We start from the raw sequence: 19,392 nt of genomic DNA on the forward strand, positions 1-19,392 counted from the left end.
AAGGTGAAGGCTTCTCAGAAGGTACGCACGCCAGCCAGTCCCCCCTGCCCGTCCCTGAGGTGAGCAGTCCAGTCCAGTCCAGTCCAGTCCAGTCCAGCCGCCGGGACCCGAGCTGTGCTTCCAGATCAGCATCGGGGTCGGGCCACAGCTTGGGAAGAGCGTGCAGGTGGCTGTGGGCTCCTGGGCCCTGGTCACCGAGGCCCTGAAGCAGCTCTATGTTGGGGCTGTGGCAGGCCCCCCAGAGGCATCTGAGCGCATCGGAGACCCGGGGGAGCTGAGATTCTGGCAGAGCTCGTGGACTCCATTCAGCCTGGGCTCCCCGTTTCTGTTCCTGCCGCCCCCACGGGAGACGAGGGAGGCAGCTGCCGAGTCCGTGTTCTGCATGGACTGGATGCGGCCAACACAGGGTCACCCCACCCCACCCCCACCCTCGGGGCACTCAAAGGCAAGGGCCCCATTTCTCCCACCCGTTTGGGCGGGACTGATGAACACCCCAGTTGCAGGGTGAGGGCCCGGGCCCTGACCGGGGCTCCTTGGGAGAGGTGGGTACAGCTGTAGTACATCTGTGAATGGGACCACCTCAAACCCCTCAGGTCCCCTGAAACCCGTTCTAATTGGCCACCCAACTACTTGCAATCAGCTCCACGTAGCAGTGGGGCAGGGAGGGGACGTGGGGCCAGGGGGACAGGTTGTGTTGGGTTTCCAAGATGGGAGAGCAAAGGACAGTCCCAGGTCTTGCCCTGTGTGAGAACAGAGTAGCTGGTGGCCCAGGTGGGAAGCAAAGGCACACGCGGGGGCTGTCTGCTGGCGGCGGGGGGGGGGGGGGGGGGGGGGGTGGTGGTGTATGGGCGACGCCTGGTTTTGGAATTACATCCGGGGCCTCCGAGCTTCAAGTCTGTCCATCACCCAGCTGGCCGTGGCCGGAGAACCGGCTGCCACAGGCCTCTGTGCGGGGGCGGGGAGGGTCTTGGAAGGGCTGGAGCTGGGCCGGTCTGGGGGGAGAGGAGGGAACAGTGCAGGTGAGTGGTTACGGGCATCTCACCTTGGGGTATGACCAGGGACAGCGCCTCCCCGTTTATTCATTTCCTGTGGCTGCTGTAACAAATCACTGCCAATTTGGCTTAAAACCAAACTTTTTTTTTTTTTTTTAATTTTTTTTTTCAACGTTTATTTTTGGGACAGAGAGAGACAGAGCATGAACGGGGGAGGGGCAGAGAGAGAGGGAGACACAGAATCGGAAACAGGCTCCAGGCTCTGAGCCATCAGTCCAGAGCCCGACGCGGGGCTCAAACCCACGGACTGCGAGATCGTGACCTGGCTGAAGTTGGATGCTTAACCGACTGCACCACCCAGGCGCCCCAAAACCAAACGTGTTTTTACAGTTCGGGGAAAAGTCTCATGTGGGCCTCGGGTTAAAAATCCGTGCCTCCTGGACATCCCGGAGGGGGAACGTTTTCCTACCTTCCAGCTCCCAGAGGTGCCGGTGTTGACTCGGGCCCCTCTTCCCTCCTCCCTCTTTGACACCTGCAGCCTGGCGTCTCTCACCTGCTCCCACGTGAGGACCCCTGTGGTGATGCTGGGCCCACCAGGATAGCCAGGACGCTCCCCATCTGGGGACCATCAATCACACCCGCGGCCCCTCTTCTCTATAAAGTGACAATTACAGGGACTGGGACTGAGAACGGGCCATCTGCAGGGACCTCGTCCTGCCCAGCACAGGACCACAGTAAAACAGAGCCTTCGAGGGACCCTGGCCCCCTCGTGCCGGGTCCCTGGGAGGCCTGCCATCAGCAGGTATCCTTCTATCTGGTCCCATCCCACTGGGAGCCACGCCCGGGCCTCCTCTGTGGGCAGCTCCGCAGCCACTGCCCCTACCCTGTGTGGCACCAGCTCCGATTCACCACCAGGGGACTAGACACATGTCCCGTTTATCTGGGTTCGTAATTCAGTAATCACAGGACGGAGTCCTGACAGGCTCTGCGTCTCCCTCTTCCGTCGCCCTCCCCAGCCACCCCGCGGCTCAACGTCAGGGCCAGCGGCAGCCACCTGGACCACAGCACGTGGGGACAGGGCACGTGCCACAGGCCTACTCTCCTGCCGGGAGTTCTGCGATCAGGTGACAGTGGCCGTAGCCGGCTGACACCCAGTGCGGAAGGAAGGAGGACAGCCCGGCAGCTGCCTCCTGAGAGCCCTCTCCAGGTGGAGAGGTCCAGGGGGTCCCAGGCCCCCGTCGCAGCCGACCAGCGCTGCGCCCCGTGCCTGCAGGGCTCTGTGGACCAGGGCGAGCAGTTCCGGAGAAGCGGGGTACCCTGGGTGGTGGGAGAAAGGGGGGGGGGGAGCGGAGCGGTGGAGGCCGCAGGAGAGCATGAGACAGACCCACGCGGGGTAAAGCCAACCCTGCTTTTATTTCACGAGAGCTTCTCGATGGTCGACAGGAGCTCCGGTTTCAGGATAGAAGAGTCCGGTTCCGCCCCTGCGGCCCTGAGGTCCTCCAGCAGGGCTGCGTCCCACGAGAAGGTCAGGAGGGCGGAGGGCACCTGCGGTGGGCCAGAAGCCTCAGCTTCGCTCAGGCCTTGACGTGACTCTCCCATCTTCCCGCTCGACCTCCCCCGTCAGAGCCGGGACCCCGCTCCCTCCGGCTGCTATCCGTAGGGGACCACGCTCCCCGCCATCAGCCCAGTCCCTCAGCAGGGACCCGGCGAGAGCCCGGGACTAGAGGGCAGCACGTAGGCGGGAAGGTGGGACTTGAACCCGAGAGCCCGGCCCCCTCCCCGGGCCCCTGGGCCGCCCGCCACCCAGCGCTGGGGTTGGTGCCTCCAGGACATCCAGAGACCCGCCCTCGGGCAGCCCCCTCGCTCACCAGCCCGCACTCGTCGAAGGCCGGGCTCTCCTCCTCCGACAACCTCTGCCCGCCCGAGGCCAGCAGCTCGAAAGGCAGCCAGTCGCTCTGCAAGGCCTCCCGGACGAAGGCGTACAGCGCGGCCACCCGCTCCCGGGCGTAGAAGGTGCCTGGGTGGGCGGGACAGTCGGTGGGGCCGGAGTTCAGGGGAGCACCCCGCCCCCCACCCCAGCCCGCGCCCACCCGGCTCCCGAGGGAGGGAGGGAGGGAGGACGGACTGTGATGCCTCCTCCCAGGATGAGCACAGACCGGGGAGGCCTTGGGCTCCCGTCCCGCGGCACCCAGCCGGGCCCCGTCGCCCACCGCCCCGGCCCCCCTGGCGCACCCACCCTGGAGCAGGCAGCCGTCGGGGAAGCGGACGCGCAGCAGCGTGTACGTGTATCTGCGCCGCTCTCTCTGCTCCTCCCTCTCCCGCATGGCCTTGGTCCGCAGCACACTCAGCCGCTCCACGGCCTCGGACCTGAGCCTCTGTTCCCGCTTGACCTCCTCCGCCGTGAGGTTGAAGAAGTCCCCGGGCAGGTCAAACTGGGAGGCCAGGGGCGAGGGCTGGAAGACGCGGCGCTGGCGGGCCAGCGTGGCCCGCACGGGCTCGGCGACCAGCAGCTGCTCCTTGTGCTTCCGCAGGCTCTGGGGCTGGGCCAGGGCGGCCTCGCTCAGCACGTAGAACTCCTCGGGGCCCTCTGGGGCAGGCGTGGGTCACTGCTGCGGCAGGGAGAGCCCCCCACCCCACCCCTGCCGCCCGGAGGGGCCCTCCCGCCCCTCCTCCCAGCACAGCTGGCGCCCTGCTCCACCTGCCTTACCCTGATCGGGCACCGGAAGCAGGGCCTTCTGGAAGCCGACGGCCTCAAAAAACTCGTGGGTCCCTTCCAGGCAGTTAATTCGCTCCTGGGAGTGGAGCCAGTGGTCACCAGGGCCCCGCTGGCCACCCCGCCCGGCCTCGCAGCAGCCGCTAGGCCCTGACGGGGCGAAGCCGCGGAAGCCGCCCGCAGGGCTGAGCACGAACGCGCTCGCCTCAACACGGGCTGCAGGGCGCCCCCCAGCTGCTCGCAGAGGGCACAGGACCCCAGGAGGTCACCGACCAGGTGAGGAAGGAGGCCGGGAAGCCACAGGACAAAAGGAGGGGCCCCGGGGTGGGGGCGGTGGCTGCGTGGGAAGCCGGGGGCTGGAAGGGGCCACCGGGAGACAGACAGCAGGTGCCCTGCCAGTGGCGCAGGTAACACGGGCCAGGGTGGCGGGACCCCGAGGTTTCTCCATAGAAACCAGAAGTCTGTGTTCGTGGGAGAAATCTCGCCAGCGCCGACCTCCTCCCCGCTGATTCAAATTCAAGTCAGAACAGCCGGGGCGAGGGGGAGAGCGAGCCAGACACCACGACGCTCGCCCCGTGTGCCCGGGGCCCTCGCTCCCCTGCGGCTGCCTGGTCTGGCTGCCGCCCCCACGCCGGGGCCGCGTGTGCACCTGAAACACGCGGTTCTGCAGCTTGATCTTCCTGTACTTCTCTTCCTCGGGGTGCAGGCAGATGTTGTCCAGGTACCTGGGGGGGCCCGCGGCCGTGTGGGAACGGTGAGCCCAGAGGGGGCCGTCGCTGCCCGCCCCCCCCACCCCCGGTCCTGCCTCCCCTCGAGGGCACCAGCGAACGCACAGGGGGCTGTGGCAGGGCCAGGCTAACGGACCACTAAAGCCCGTGGGTGCCCCGTGGCGGGGGGCCAGGGCTCACGAGCGACATGGACTTCCTGGCGCTCCCTGCCCCCCCCAGACCTGTTGGAGCAGACGAGGGGAGGGGGTGGGACCCTGCCCCCTGCCCCCCTGCCCCCCGCCCCCCTCCCACCTTCCTACAATGATCCCGGAGGAAAGCGGCGGGTCGGGGCCTCCTGATTTGGTGAACCCTTTCCTTTTACAGGCAGGTCAACTGAGGCCCAGAGGGCCTGGGGGGGGAGTGCAGGGTGGGGACTGGCTGCAGCCCCAGGGCCCAGCTCCTCCCGGGCACGGGCACCCCCCGGCAGGCCGTGGCGGAGGCCTGGGTGTCAGGGGCGGGGGACACTCAGCTGGGAGCGCTCCGGCTGCTCACTTGGCGATGGTGTCCACACCCAGCTTCACCCTGTCCCGGTCTCTGTTGAACGTGTGGATCTTCATGATGGAGGCAGCCACGGGGTCGGTGGAGAAGTGCTGGGGGAGGGAGGGGACGCACCGGAAGCGCTCACCTGGGGGTTGGAGGCCCGCAGGCTCCTCCCCCTCCCCCCGCAGCTGGCCTCTCTACTCAGGTGACAACAGGTGACAGCAGGCCAGGAACATTGCGCTGAAGCAAACTCAACTGGACGCTCCCAGCCAAGAAAGGAGGAGAAAGCCCTTCGGTGGCCCCATCCTGAGCCTCAGCCCTGCCCTCGCCTCGAGGGAAGAGGGGCGTCACAGCCCAGCTTATGCCTCCGGGGGCCCACCCATCTGACAACTCTGCCCGTGGGAGGGAAGAGGGCAGGGACGCAGAAAGCCGGAGAAAGCCGGAGGGGAAGTTCCCAGGCTTGTGTGACCGGCCCAGCCTCCTCGGGACCATCACAAACCCCCAGGGAAACCCATACGGGAATTCACTTTGTGACAGAGACATTCGCCACAGCCATGACCAAAAAGGCGTTTTCAGTAAAAAAGGGGGTGTGCGTGCGGGGGGCAACCCTGGGTAGCTGTCAGGGAACAAAGAGTGGTCCGTATGCCTCATACTCCGCAGGGCAACAGCTTCTAGTCAGATCAGAGGCTTTGGGGGGGGGGGGGGGGAGGGGTTTCAAATTTTTATCTTGAGAGAGAGCCCATGTGAGTGGGGCTGGGGCAGAGAGAGGGAGGGAGACAGAGAGACAGAATCCCAAGCAGGCTCCACACTGTCAGTGCAGAGCCCAGTGCAGGTCTCGAACCCACAAACCACGAGGTCCTGACCTGAACTGATACCAAAAGCCAGGCCCTCGACCAACTGAGCCACCCAAGGCGCCTCTAGTCAGATCAAAGTTTCAAACGTTAAAACAAACAACAGAAAGCAGGGCGCCTGGGGGGCTCAGTCGGTTGAGCCTCCGACTTCGGTTCAGGTCATGATCCCACGGTTCGTGGGTTCGAGCCCCGCGTCCGGCTCTGTGCTGACAGCTTGGAGCCTGGATGGAGCCTGCTTCGGATTCTGTCTCCATCTCTCTCTGCCCCTTTCCCCGCTCGTGCTCTGTCCCTATCAAAAATAAATAAACATTTAAAAAATTAAAAAAACAACAACAAAAAGCAAAACAGAAAAGCACTAGCAAAGTGGGGAAGGCCTTTCCAAGCCGAGAAGTCACAGGACCGACACTTTTCACCAGAGATCAAAAATTTCCACACAGCAAGGTGGCCACGAGCACAAGCGGAAAGTGAAAACCGAGGGGAAGATATTCACGCTGCGTATCATAGGCAAAAGACCAACCTCCCTAACAGGCGAAGGGTGCCCGTGAATCGGGGTGCCTGGGGGGGCTCAGGCGGTTGAGCGTCCAACTCGATTTCGGCTCAGGTCGTGATCTCACGGCTGGCGAGATCGAGCCCCCGAGTCGGACTCTGCGCGGACAGTGTGGAGCCTGCTTGGGATTCTCTCCCTCCCTCCCTCTCTGCTGCTCGTTCTCTCTCAAATAAATAAACACTAAAAAAAAAAAAAAAAGCCTAGAAGTCAAGAAAAAGTCCAACTACACGACACAAAACCGGGCCAAGGGTGCATTCTCACAGGAGAATACGGCCAGTCCGGGCCAAACTGGGGGAGACGCGCACGGAAACCATCCCGAGATATTCTCCACTATCACTTCCGGTAAAAGGCGAAGGGTCTGTGCGGCCACAGTGACGGCGTGGGGCCGGTGACGTGGGCGCTTTCCCCGACGCTGCCGGTGCAGTGTGCGTCGGGACGGCGCCTACGCGGGTTCCGCGGCCACCGCCGTCCACACCCCGCACGCACGTCTCGCTTCCGCGCCCGCACCGAGCCCACAGCTCAGAGCAGCCACAGCCAAGGCTTTCCACCACGCGACTGCTGTCACTAGGGAAGGACGGGGAGCTTCTGACACGCTCATCGGCAAGGAGCCGGTCGGACGGTTACGGAGCAGGGCATACGGTGAAGCTGGCTAACGAGAACGCGGAACTTTCTCCCAAATGGTTCAGAACAAGCCAGAGAGGGACGACAGCGCGAACGGGGCAAAACTTAACGGCCGGCCGCACGGTGCGCAGGCATTAGGGAGGCTCACGGAATTAAGGCTGCTGATCAGTGGGCCTTAAAATAGCGACAGGAGCCTGGATGATCCCCGAGGGCCAAATGCAACCTCAAGGTCCCTTTACGGGGAAGAGACAAGAGAGGGGACAGCCTGAGCAAGGCGCCACGGCCACGGAACACAGACAAGCCTGGAAGCAGGAAAAGGCCGGACGCGCGCGCCCCCCTAGAGCGCCCAGAAGGAAGTCGGCCCGGCCGCCGCCTTGAGTCGGGGCAGCCAGACCCACGTCACCCTTCTGACTTCCAGGGACTGTGAGACAATAAACGAGGCCGCCCGCTTTGCGACGGTCTGTTCTAACGGGATCGGGAAACCCGAGCCCGGGAGCGGGGGATGCGGGGGTTCGGCAGTCTGCGTGTATCTGCGGTCGATCTCTCCCTGGAAGGGGGCCTGCACGCCTTACAGGGGCCGCCTCCGGGGAGGGTGGGCGAGCGGGGGCTTTTCTCTACCCACCCGTCTGTATCCTGAGCTTCGGACCCCACGGAAATCCTGCCTTTGAAGAGAGACGGAAACAAACCCGATACAGGCAGGCGCAGACGACACCGAGGGTCCGTGCCACCCAGCTCTCCCGGCTCTGGCGCCAGGACCTCTAGGTGGGAGGGCGGTAGAGGGGGGACACGGGGCTGCCACTCACCGAGAGAATGGCCTCTTTGATGTGCGCATCCCGCTGGTCCTTCCTGAGCGTGGCCCCCGTGAGCGGGCAGGTGAAGCACACGGCGGGCACTGCCAGGTGGGTCGAGCCCTCCTCTCTGGGCTCAGGCACCTGGGGGGACGGGGCGAAGGCGGCTGACCCCGGACTGCGGACAGAGGCCAGCCCGAGCCGCTGACAGCATGGCCCCGGCAGCCGCACGGCCCCGGTCCCGACGCTTCCCCCCTTTGCTTCTTTAGCCGTGGGACACCTTGGCCTAGTGACTGGGCCCCTTCTGCCCCGTAAATGGCTCTGCGGGGCCGCCGCACCCCAACGAGAAAGGGACAGAAAGCGTGAAGCCGCTTCGGACACGGAGCAAACGCTCCATCAACGGCTCTGGCTGTTCCCGTTTCCCTCGTGAGGAAGGGGCTTTGGTGGAGGGCTCGGGAGTCACGGCGGCCCAGATGAGTCCAGACCTCCCTCTGGACCTCAATTCCTAGGTGTCGTCTAGGGCCGCTTCGGTCCTTAAAACTCAGTGAGACCTTGGGGCGGCTCCGTCTGTTAAGCGTCCGACCTCGGCTCAGGTCACGATCTTACCCTTGTGGGTTCGAGCCCGCGTCGGGCTCCGTGCTGACGGCTGGGAGCCTGGAGCCTGCTTCCGATTCTCTGTCTCCCTTTCTCTCTGCCCCTCCCCTGCGCTCTGTCTCCCTCTCAAAAATAAATAAACGTTAAAAAAACTGTCTTTAATAAATAAACATCAAAAAAAATACTTAAAAAAAAAATCACTCAACAGGGGCGACTGGGGGGTTCAGTCGGTTAAGCTTCTGGCTCCAGCTCAGGTCATGATTTCACAATTTGTGAGTTCGAGCCCCACATCGGGCCCTGTGCTGCCAAGCTCAAAGCCTGAAACCTGCTTCTGATTCTATGTCTCTGCTTCTCTCTGCTCCTCCCCTGCTCAAGCTCTCTCTCTCTCTCTCAAAAATAAAGAAACGTTGAAAACAAAAAACAAAAAACCCTCAGTGTGATCTCAAAGGTCAAGCTGCTCAGAACACCCTTTCTGCCAGGTTCTCCTTCAAAGCCCACCTCCCCCAGCAAGGCCTCCCTGATTACACCAGTCTCTGAAGGGCCCTCCCACCTCCTGGGCAAGCAGCAGAGGGCAGGAGCTGAGTGTGAAGGTCCCAGTCAACACCACCTTCAACCACAACCTGCCTCCGCTGTTCTGGCGTGCCTCACAAGCTTCCTTTGGCCCTTCAAGGCCAGACGTGACCTCTATCTGCCCCGGCACCCACGTGCTTACTGCCCGAGGCTCACCGATTTCTGCCGAGGCTCACTGATTTGACCAATGAGGGAGAGAACCCGCTCCCCGCCCCAGGATGGCCCTCAGGTGTCCTGCTGCCCCGTGGATGTGCTTACCTTGTTGGTCCCTGGGGCCTCTGGGCTCCCGCTGACAGTGGCTTCGGCTTGAAGTTCCTTTCTCACTGGGGAGAGGGCAGAGACGGGTCAGTTGGGGGCCCTGCCCTGGCCCCAGGCACACTCCACCCCTGCCCCCGCAGACCCCAAGGGGGTCAAGTTCTAGTCCTTTCCCTGGTCAGGCCCCCCTGCCTGAACCACCTCTCCACGCCCCTAGGTTTCACCTGATGGCCCGACGACGGCCCCGTCTCCGCTCCCCTCTCCCCTCCTCGGCCTCTCAGACCCCAGCGCCCCGGTGCCTTCCACCCTGCACCCCCCACTCTCACAAGTGAGATTCTGCGCGAGACCTTGCTTCGCGTCCCCACGCCGCACCGGAAGACGGCCACAGCTCACCCTGGTTCCGGATGGACTCCTGCGACGTGGGGCCCCGGGCCCTGGGCTGCTTCTGTTCGAGCCGGGCCAGGGCTGCCGCGGCTGCCATCTGGGCCTCGCTGGTGGGTCCCTGGCGGGGCTGCTGGAGCGCGGGCTGGTTGGGTTTCCCTCTGGGGGCCCTCTCCCTGGGAAGAGACAGAGGGAAGGCGGGGTGACACGGGCTCAGGCGCAAGAGCCTCTGTTCCTCTCCCACTTCTGCCCCATCGGACGGAAACATCCGTCTCTCCCAGGGACCACCCGCAGCCACGAGATGGTTCTAACACAGAAAGAAAGGCCCCTGGAGACAGATGGCAGTTCCGCCTCCAGTTCCACCCCTTGGGGCGAGTCCCGCAGCGGCCTGGGCCTTGGGGTCATGGCAGCTAATGGGGGAGGAAGGGGGGGTGACAGAGGCCCGCCCCCACCGGCCGCCACGGATGCACGTGAGAAGACACCTTTCGCCTTCAGGAACCAGTGAGACTCAAAGGTGTCCCTCCCCTCCTCGATCCCTTTCCTTCCAGCCTACGACAGCCAGGTGGCATGGCTTCACTTAGGGAGCACCGACCGTGTGGCCGGCCACGTGCCAGGCCACGTGGCGGGGGCTGGGTTTCCTCTCCCCCCACATGGCCACACCCCAGCCCCCTGTGATTACTTAGTTCTACAAAAACACGGTTTTCAAGACGCCTCGCCTACCCTCTTCGAGGCCCCGCTGGGCAGCCACGGGGACCGTTCTAAAACCTAAGCCGGAGCTCGTCACTCCTCTGCACCAAGCCCTTCCGCCCCACGCACAACACAATCCTGAAGCCCCCTTGGGCCTGCAGGCCCTTCACAACCCGCCCGCCCCCCCTCCTTCACGCCTCCCTATCTACACTGGTTTCCTACTGCTGCTCCCGCAGCCCCAAGTGGCTCCCACCACAGGGCCTTTGCACTTTCTGGCCGAACTGTTCAGTCTGCAGATGGTGGGGGGTGGGGGTGAGGAAAGAAGGCTGGGGGCAGCTGGGGAGGCTTCAGGGTCTGTGTGTGTGTGTGGCGGGGGGGGGGGGGGGGGGCGGGGGGAGGCAATTTCCACTTGGCTGCACCTCACCTCGTCCAGCGCTCAGCTCGAATGTCTCCTTCTGGGAGAGGTGTTCCCAGACCACCTAAGGGCCCCCGGCTGTTGCTATCTCCTGCCCCTGCTTACTTTTCTTCGTGGCCCTGAGTACCGACTGCTCTGTCACCACCCGTGTCCTGGTTGAGCTGTCCATCTCTCCCCACTAGAAGATGAGCCCTGAGACAGCAGGAACCTTCTCTGAGCCGCACGGTGACAGCCCTTGTCACACACCCCGAGCCTCGTGTTGCCCCACGAGCGTCACAGAAGTCTGGATCTCCACACTGCTCCCCTCTTCTCTCCTCCCGGGTTCTCATCTCCCGCAGCCATGCCCCACACGGCCCCCGCGTCTTTCCCGTCACGCTCAGTCCCCGCTGCTGCGCCAACCCCCACTACTTGTTCAACAAACGAATGGACCCCCTTGTCTGGCCCTCTCCCAGGCTGCCCTCCTCTCCCCGCTCAGGCTCCCAGGACCGGATCTTGTCCACCGGGCTTCCCTCCTTGACTCATGAACCAGGCCCTCGTGGGCCTCCTTCGGCCAGTCCCGGGAGCCCCCATCCCCGCGACAGATGCCCTGATGTCGTGCACCCACTCTCCCTCACCCGCCCCTGCTACCCTGTCCTCCCTGGCGCCTCCCTGCCTCTCCCCCCTACCACTCCGGGCCCCACCTCTTCACAATCCCTTCCATTATTCCTCAGGGGCCCCACCCCCTCTGCACTTCCTTTGCTCAATCCACCCCGGGCCCACCAGAGCCCTCACTGTCACACACCTCCCCCACTGGGTCTCCAGTCTTGCCCCCGCGTCCTTCTCTTCCCCAGGCCCTCCCCGGACAAGCCACAGACGCCTGGATGTGCGCCCTGCCGGACCTCCCTCTTCTCCCCTCTCCTCCCACGTCTCTCTCAGGACCTGCCTTCGGCTTCAACCGTCACCCACAAGGCCCCCATCTCCTCCCTGTCACAGATGCCTCCAGCTCACCTCCACCCACTCCCCTTCTCTTCCCTCCCAGACCTTCCTCAGCCAATTCAACCCCCGCTCCCCCGATCCTCTGAGACCTCTTCCAACCCCGCCTCAGGCTCCCTGGCCTTAAACTCTCTGACCCAGTCCTCCCTCGCGCTCCAGAGCCAGGGCCCAGACCCCTACGGCCGTGGACGCGAAGCCTCTCCCCTCTCCCCGGCCCCAGCTGTCCTTGATTCTCCAGGCTCTGTGTCCAATCTCTGTACACAGAGACCCCCCCCCCAAAAAACTGGATGACGCCTCTTGGGGGCCCCTTCTCCGCCCGCCTACTCTCCTACGGTTTCTCCGCTGACCCCCATCTACTTGCAACCCCGCCCCCCTAGCCCCCGCCTCCAGCCCCTCCCCCTCGGGCCTCTCTCCCCCGTGCCCCGCCCCCGGAGGCCACCCCTCCCCCTTACTCCCACCCTCGCCCCCCGTGCCCCGCCCCCGGAGGCCACCCCTCCCCCTTACTCCCACCCTCGCCCCCCGTGCCCCGCCCCCAGAGGTCTCTCCCCACCCTCGGACGCCCCTCCCCGCCCCTGCCCCCCGGATCTCAAGCCCCAGCGCCGGACACGCACCCCACGGACTCCGTGAGCTTCTGACCAGGCCCCGCACTCTTGAACTTGATGTCAGCCTTGATCTCCTGGAAGAATTTCTTCATGGTGGCGGCGGGCCCGGCGGCAGGGGGCCGCGGGGGGCGGGGGGGGCGCAGGGCCCAGTCGGGGTGGGGCCGGCAGGAGCCAACAACCGGAAAGAAAATACCTCGCTGCCGGAAGTCCCACCTTCGCGCGGGCGCCCACGTGACAATCGGCCCGGTGCGCCTCTCTAGCTCTCCGCGCCTCGCTGGCCCACGGCGGCCGCTCTGCACCGTCGGCCGCGTCTCGGTGGTTAGTCGGGCCTCAGTTGCCAGGGGCGACGAGCTGGCTTCCAGCGGGTGGCTGTGCCCGCGCGCCCTGCACCTCGTTCCCCAGAAGGGTGACCGGAGAGGGCGGGAGAAGCCCGCAGAGCCCACGGAGACAGCGCTGGCCCTGACCTTTCCCCTGACCGAAAACCTTCCCTGGCTCCCGCATGCAGTGCAGGGTGGGGGCCGCGCAGGACCGTAACGAGCCAGCCCCGCGTCCCGCACCGGTGGTCAGGCGCACGTGGTGGGGGACGTAGGAAGGGGCGCCTGAGCCGGGGCCTGGGGACCCACGGTGGCGCATCCCCTAGGGGCCTGGGTTACGGAGCTCTGACGTCATCCTGAGGGCCTGCACAGTGTTTAGGGGGAGAATCCGGTGCAGCCCAAACCAACCTTCCTTAACTTCGGTTTCCTACGCGCTGGGGATAAGAACAGCACCCACGTCCACGACGTCGGAGGATTATAAGGGTAACGATGCCGTTAGAAATCATTCAATAAATGGAGCGCTTTATGATGATCTACTCCGTTTTGTTGGTTTTTTGGGAGTCGGCTCCGCACCAGCAAGGAAGAAAACAAGGAAATCCTTGACCTCGCAGACCTCATGATGTTTTCCATGGGGTTCGGGAGGGAAGACAAACAACATGATAAATAAAGTTTATGGCCGAGGGGACGATGTTACGTGCTGGAGAGAAAAAGCGGACAGTTTGCAACCACCAGGGAAATGTGAATGTGTCTGGGCAGTAGATGATAGAAAGGGGCTGTTGGTGACTTTTTTTCGTTTATTTGATTTTTGAGAGGGAGAGCCCAGCGGGGGAGAGGCAAAGAGCGAGAGGGAGATACCGAATCCCAAGCAGGCTCCAGGCTCTGAGCTGTCAGCACTGAGCCCAACGCGGGGCTCGAACTCAAGAACCACGAGATCATGACCTGAGCCGAAGTTGGACCCTTGAGCCACCCAGGCGCCCCACTTCTGGACTTTTCATAGGAGTGATAGTGGCATGGTAGTTATGGTCCATTTGGGCTTTGTTTTATCTTTTGACCCTTTTCATCCATTTCTCCCACCCCCCTGCCTTTGGCAAGCACCAGCCAGTTCTCCTTGTCTATGACTTTGGTGGGGCTCTCTTCGCTTGTACTTTTGTTTGTGTAGATCCCACATACGAGAGAGATCATACTGTATTGCTTTTCTCTGACTTATTTCACGTGATGCCCTTGCTGTCCATCTATGCTGTCCCAAATGGCAAGATTTTGTTCTTTTTTTGGGGGGGTGGGCTAATATTCCCTTGTATATCCATACCACATTTTCTTTATCCGTTCATCCATTGTGGCCACTTGGGTTGTTTCCATATCTTGGCTATTGTAGATCGTGCTGTGACAGGATTGTAGGACTGAGCCCCATGTGGGACTCTGTGCATGCTGGGCATGGAGCCCGCTTAAGATTATCTCATTCCCTCTGCCCCTCTCCCCGGCTTGAGCTCTCTCTCTCTCAAAAGATAAAAATAAAAAATCGTAGCCATTTTAACAGGTGTCAGGTGACAGTTTATGGGTTTTATTTGCATTTCCCTAACGATGAGTTGATCACCTTTTCACGTACCTGTTGGCTGTCTGTATGTTTTCTTTGGAGAAACGTCTTCAGATGGAGGAAGGAGGCCTGACCCAAGGAACGCAGGAAGCTTCCAGAAGCTGGGAAAGGCAAGGAGATGGATTCCCCCCCCCCCCCCGAACCTCCAAAAGTAGTACAATTCAGCCAACAGAAGGATTGTATCTCGGTGGGACTCATCTTGGCCTTTTCCCTCCAAAATGGTAACAATAAATTTGTGTCGTTTTGAGTCACTAAGTTTGCGGTAATTTCTTATGTAAATAGGTAGCAAAAGCAACCCTGAGGCCATATAACCCAAAGAAATAAGTCCTGCTATTTCTCCCCAATGTATAGAGGAGTTTACAAAGTTCCAAACACACTTGTCCATAGCACCACAGCTTTCCGAGGGAGGATTCGAACCCAGGACCAGCAGATCTTGAGGGGGCTATGACTCTGCACCCCCATCCCCCCACCTCCCACCCCCCACGTGAGAGTGCAGGAGGCTGGTCTAGGAGGACTGAAACTTGCCTGGCACTGAGCAAGCCCGTAATAGATGAATAAGTTATGAGGTGCCTGGGTGGTTCAGTTGGTTGGACGTCCAATTTGATTTCAGCTCAGGGTATGATCTCACGGTCTGTGAGTTCGAGGCCCGCGTGGGGCTCTGTGCTGACAGCTCGGAGCCTGCTGGGGATTCTCTCTTCCTGTCTCTCTGCCCCTCTGCCTCCTCTCAAAATAAATAAGTAAACATTTAGGGTGCCTGCGTGGCTCAGTCAGTTAAGCGGCTGACTGGCTTCGGTCACGATCTCACGGTTCGTGAGTTCAAGCCCGGCATCCGGCTCTGTGCTGACAGCCCGGAGCCTGGAGCCTGCTTCTGATTCTGTGTCTCCCTCTCTCTGCACCTCCCCTGCTCATGCTCTGTCTCTCAAAAGATAAATAAATGTTAAAAAAATTTTTTTAATTAAATAAACTTAAAAATAAATAAATAAGTAAACATTTAAAAACAAAACAAAACAAAAAAACCCTGTAAGAGATGAATATGTTACTATTACAGCTCAGGCAGGGAAATGTTCTTAGGTAAGTGGAATCCAACACCCTGGGGGGGGAGGGGGCGTCCAAACCCCAGTGTTACCCTTCTGCCTCAGTTTCCCCATCTGGAAAGCAGGGATGACAAATAACTGATCTAGAAATGAAATGTTAATAACATACTACATAAGGTGACTTGGGGGCACCTGGCTGGCTCAGTTGGTCGATCATGTGACTCTCTAACTTAAGGTCATGAGTTTGAGCCCCACATTGGGGGTAGAGGTTACTTGAAAAAAAAATAATAATAATAACGTGGCCTGGAACATATTGGCTGCTCTATAAACGTTACTGATTTTTTAAAAACAGATTTTATTTTATTTATTTATTTTTTTAATTTTTTTTCAACGTTTTTTATTTATTTTTGGGACAGAGAGAGACAGAGCATGAACGGGGGAGGGGCAGAGAGAGAGAGGGAGACACAGAGTCGGAAACAGGCTCCAGGCTCCGAGCCATCAGCCCAGAGCCCGACGCGGGGCTCGAACTCACGGACCGCGAGATCGTGGCCTGGCTGAAGTCGGACGCTTAACCGACTGCGCCACCCAGGCGCCCCCAGATTTTATTATTTTTTAAATATTTATTTATTTTTGAGAGAAAGTGCACGAGCAGGGGAGGGGCGGGGGGGGGGGACAGAGGATCTGAAGCAGGCTCTGGGCTGACAGCAGAGAGCCCAACGCGGGGCTCGAACTCACAAACCGTGAGATCATGACCTGAGTCGAAGTCGGATGCTCAACCGACTGAGCCACCCAGGCGCCCCAAGATTTTATTGTTAAGTAATCTCTACACCCAACGTGGAGCTTGAATCCGTGACCCCGAGATCAAGCATCCCACGCTCCACCGACTCAGCTAGCCCGGTGCCCCTAAATGTGACTTATTATTGTACTTGGCTAAGTGTGCAGTAAATATTTCCTAATGACAGTCCCCTGGTAAACTGGAGGCCAAGTCTGTAGCACACAGTAGGTGCTCAGGCCACTTGCTGTTTAGAGGGGCCGTTTTCCTCTCCTGCCTCTGCCCGCCACGTTGGGGGGCCCTCCCCCAACTTCTGGGAGAACCCCGGCCCCAGCTCTCATCAGAGCCTGATCGTTTCCCAGCTGCTCAGTGTAGCTCAATGAATTCTGGGCAGGAAGTCTGGTTTTCTGCGCTGGTTCAAGGTCCGGGGGAAAAGTGGGCACCGAATCAGGAGGGCTTTGGAGGCAGGGCCCCACAGAAGTGGCATCTGAGTCCTTGGACTTGAGGTATGACATCAGGCAAATCGTACCCCTCTCTGGGCTTCAGTCTCTCCAGCGGTACCTAATTCAGGCCCCTCTGCACTGTCTTCCTCATTCCTTGTTTGACTTCCACATTTGTCCCTTTTGTGACTTAGCAGTTACAAAATACAGGACACCGCATCGTATCTGAATTTCTGATAAAAACACGTTAACGTTATCTATGTAACGTTAAACGACAAGTTTAACCATTTTAATTTTTTTTTCAACGTTTATTTATTTTTTTGGGGACAGAGAGAGACAGAGCATGAATGGGGGAGGGGCAGAGAGAGAGGGAGACACAGAATCGGAAAGAGGCCCCAGGCTCTGAGCCATCAGCCCAGAGCCCGACGCGGGGCTCGAACTCACGGACCGCGAGATCGTGACCTGGCTGAAGTCGGACGCTTAACCGACTGCGCCACCCAGGCGCCCCCTTTTTTTTTTAATTTTTTTTTAAGTTTAACCATTTTAAAGAACTAGGAGTCAGATACTTTTATTTGATAATATTTACCATTATTTTTCTTACTGTGGTAAAAAAAATATATATGTGACATAAAATTTATAATTTTCCCCATTTTAAGTGCACAGCTCAGTGAGATCAAGCACATTCACGCTGTTGTGCAACCGCCCTCACCATCCGTCTTCCAGACTTTCTCGCGTCCCCAAACTGAGACTCTGTCCCCGTGAAACAGTGACTGCCCCAGCCCCTGCCCCAGCCCTGGCTCCCACCATCTACTCTGTGGTACAATGGGACTCCTCTGGGGACCTCCTGTGAGTGGGATCCTACAGAATTTGTCATTTGTGTCTGGCTTGTTTCATTGAGCATGACGTGTTCAAGGTTCATCCACATTGTAGGATGCGTAACAAATCATTTTCTAGTTCCGAGATATCACACATATTGCATGAGACAAAGAGAACGTACTTATGGTGAAAAAGCATTTGTCGTGTATCGACGATTGAGATTTAACTGGGCATTCTGAATTTCATCTTTAAGGATACAATCCAACGAATTTCACTGTGTATTTGCAAAGTAGTAAGACCCATCACCACGATCTAAGTTTAGAACCTATCCACCACCCCAAAAAGAAACCTCATGGCCCTTTTTGTGGAATTATAACTTTCACTCTGGATTTCTACCGCTTGCTCAAGGCAACTGCTTTGTGTCTTGAAAGAGTTGCCTCCCCCCCCCCCCCTTTTGGACATTCCATCAAATGGCATATGACATTGGGATCAGAGAATATGTGACTTTTTGTCTGGCTTATTTCACTGAGTATAGTGTTTTTGAGGCTCATTCAGGTTGTAGTGGGTCAATGCTTCTTTCATTACTGAATAGTGTTTCGTTGTAAGGATAGAGCACATCTGGTTTATCCATTCACCTGTTGATAGAGACTTGGGTGTTTGCGCTTTTTGGCCGTTGAGAATCACGTTGTGGCGTCTACTGGCGTGCAAGTTTTTATGTGGAGTGTATCTTCATTTCTCTTGGGTAGACACTTAGAGATGGAACTGGCAGGTCATGTGGTTAAGTCTGTTTAACTCTAAAAGAAAAGTATTTTTGAGATCTATTTCACACGTATAAGGAAGTATCTTGAGACTAAAGAATGATGTTTGTACCCTGCGATCAAATCTGTCCAATGTTTTCCCAAGAAGCTAACGTAGATTTGTCCAATGTTTTCCCAAGAAGCTAACGTAGGGGTGCCTAGGGGGCTCAGTCGATTGGGAGTCTGGCTCTTGGTTTCTGCTCAGGTCATGATTAGCTGGGAGTCTGCATCCGGCTCTGTGTGGACAGTGTGGAGCCTGCATGGGATTCTCTCTCCTTCTCTCTCTTTCTCTCTCTCCCTCTGCCCCTTCCCTGCTCACACTGTCTCTCTCAAAATAAATAAATAAAAACTTGGGGTGCCTGGGTGGCTCAGGTGGTTAAGTGTCCGACTTCAGCTCAGGTCATGATCTCACGGTTCGTGAGTTCAAGCCCCGCGTCCGGCTCTGTGCTGACAGCTCGGAGCCTGGATGGAGCCTGCTTCTGATTATGTCTCCATCTCTCTCTGCCCCTTTCCCCACTCGTGCTCTCTTTCAAATATAAATAAAACGTTAAAAAAATAAAAACTTAAGAACCCGAAGCTAAAGTAAAAGCTAAACTTCTCACAAATGTCCACAAGGCACTACGATAGGTCCTCAGTAGACCCCTAGAGCCTTACCTGCCTGTCCCATTCATTCACTCCATCATCTTTAGCTTAGGCGTTTGCACTTGCTATCAGCTCTGCCTTAAGCGCCCTCTCAGTATCCACTTCGCCGTATTGGCCAACTTCTATTCATCCTGCCAGTCTCCAGTTAGACCACATCCTGCAAAAAACGCTCCCTGTTCCCTCCCCCACTACTCAGCATTTTCTGAAGCTCTCTGGCTCTTTTGAGTTCCTACAAAGGGTCTTAATTACAAAGAAATTAAGTGGCTAACAACTTCTAGTACTCCCAGTATTTCTGATTGCCAGGCACACTTCACAGCGCTTTAGGGGTGATGAAATCATCCTAATGTTCACTTTTACGCCCCTCTAAGATAGGCAACCTTATGAGTCCCATTTTATAGGTCGGTAGACTAAGGCACAGAGTTTAAGGAATTTGGCCACGCAGTGCGCAACAGCTTTCTAAAATGAATATGCATAACGGGTATCTCGTGGCTCGGCTCAAGACATTCCCGGGAGGAAAGAAGTTCCTGCTCAGTGCGCTCTGTGGCTGTTACTCCAGAGAACACCTCAAGTCCCGCCCCTCCCAAGCCCCGCCCCTCGGGCAGGCAACGGCGCGTCCCTATTTTGAGTTGAACCTCTCGTATCACCATATCCAATGGCGAACAGCTGCTTTAGCCCCGCCCCTTGGGGTAGCCAATGACTGCTCCTTACCTTGAGGCCCTTTCGAGTGATAGCCAATGGCCTGCGGCCCTCC

The 19,392-nt window shown here is 59.0% G+C and overlaps 1 protein-coding gene and 1 long non-coding RNA gene across 4 annotated transcripts; one reads left to right on the plus strand and one right to left on the minus strand.

Moving 5' to 3' along the window:
• Positions 1-2,386: 2,386 nt before the first annotated feature.
• On the minus strand, positions 2,387-12,443 carry UBXN6 (UBX domain protein 6). 3 transcript variants are annotated; one of them, XM_047850261.1, is made up of 11 exons: positions 12,245-12,443; positions 10,767-10,853; positions 9,572-9,735; positions 9,182-9,246; positions 7,775-7,903; positions 4,965-5,062; positions 4,355-4,430; positions 3,700-3,784; positions 3,229-3,579; positions 2,861-3,009; positions 2,387-2,537 (listed from the first exon to the last, which is right to left on the minus strand). In XM_047850261.1, the coding sequence occupies exons 1-11, from the start codon at positions 12,325-12,327 to the stop codon at positions 2,409-2,411; spliced, it is 1,416 nt and encodes a 471-aa protein (XP_047706217.1). In that variant the 5' UTR covers positions 12,328-12,443; the 3' UTR covers positions 2,387-2,408. The 3 variants fall into 3 exon arrangements, with proteins under 3 accessions (XP_047706217.1, XP_047706218.1, XP_047706219.1); XM_047850262.1 differs by lacking the exon at positions 10,767-10,853; XM_047850263.1 differs by lacking the exon at positions 12,245-12,443 and having other exon boundaries at positions 10,671-10,805.
• A 113-nt stretch (positions 12,444-12,556) lies between these two features.
• LOC125160844 (uncharacterized) lies at positions 12,557-14,387 on the plus strand. Its single transcript, XR_007150389.1, has 2 exons — positions 12,557-13,562; positions 14,195-14,387. It is a non-coding gene; the product is annotated as an uncharacterized LOC125160844 (long non-coding RNA).
• Positions 14,388-19,392: the final 5,005 nt, after the last annotated feature.

The sequence above is a fragment of the Prionailurus viverrinus genome, chromosome A2 (assembly GCF_022837055.1).
Source record: "Prionailurus viverrinus isolate Anna chromosome A2, UM_Priviv_1.0, whole genome shotgun sequence".
NCBI classification, from domain to species: Eukaryota; Metazoa; Chordata; class Mammalia; order Carnivora; family Felidae; genus Prionailurus; species Prionailurus viverrinus.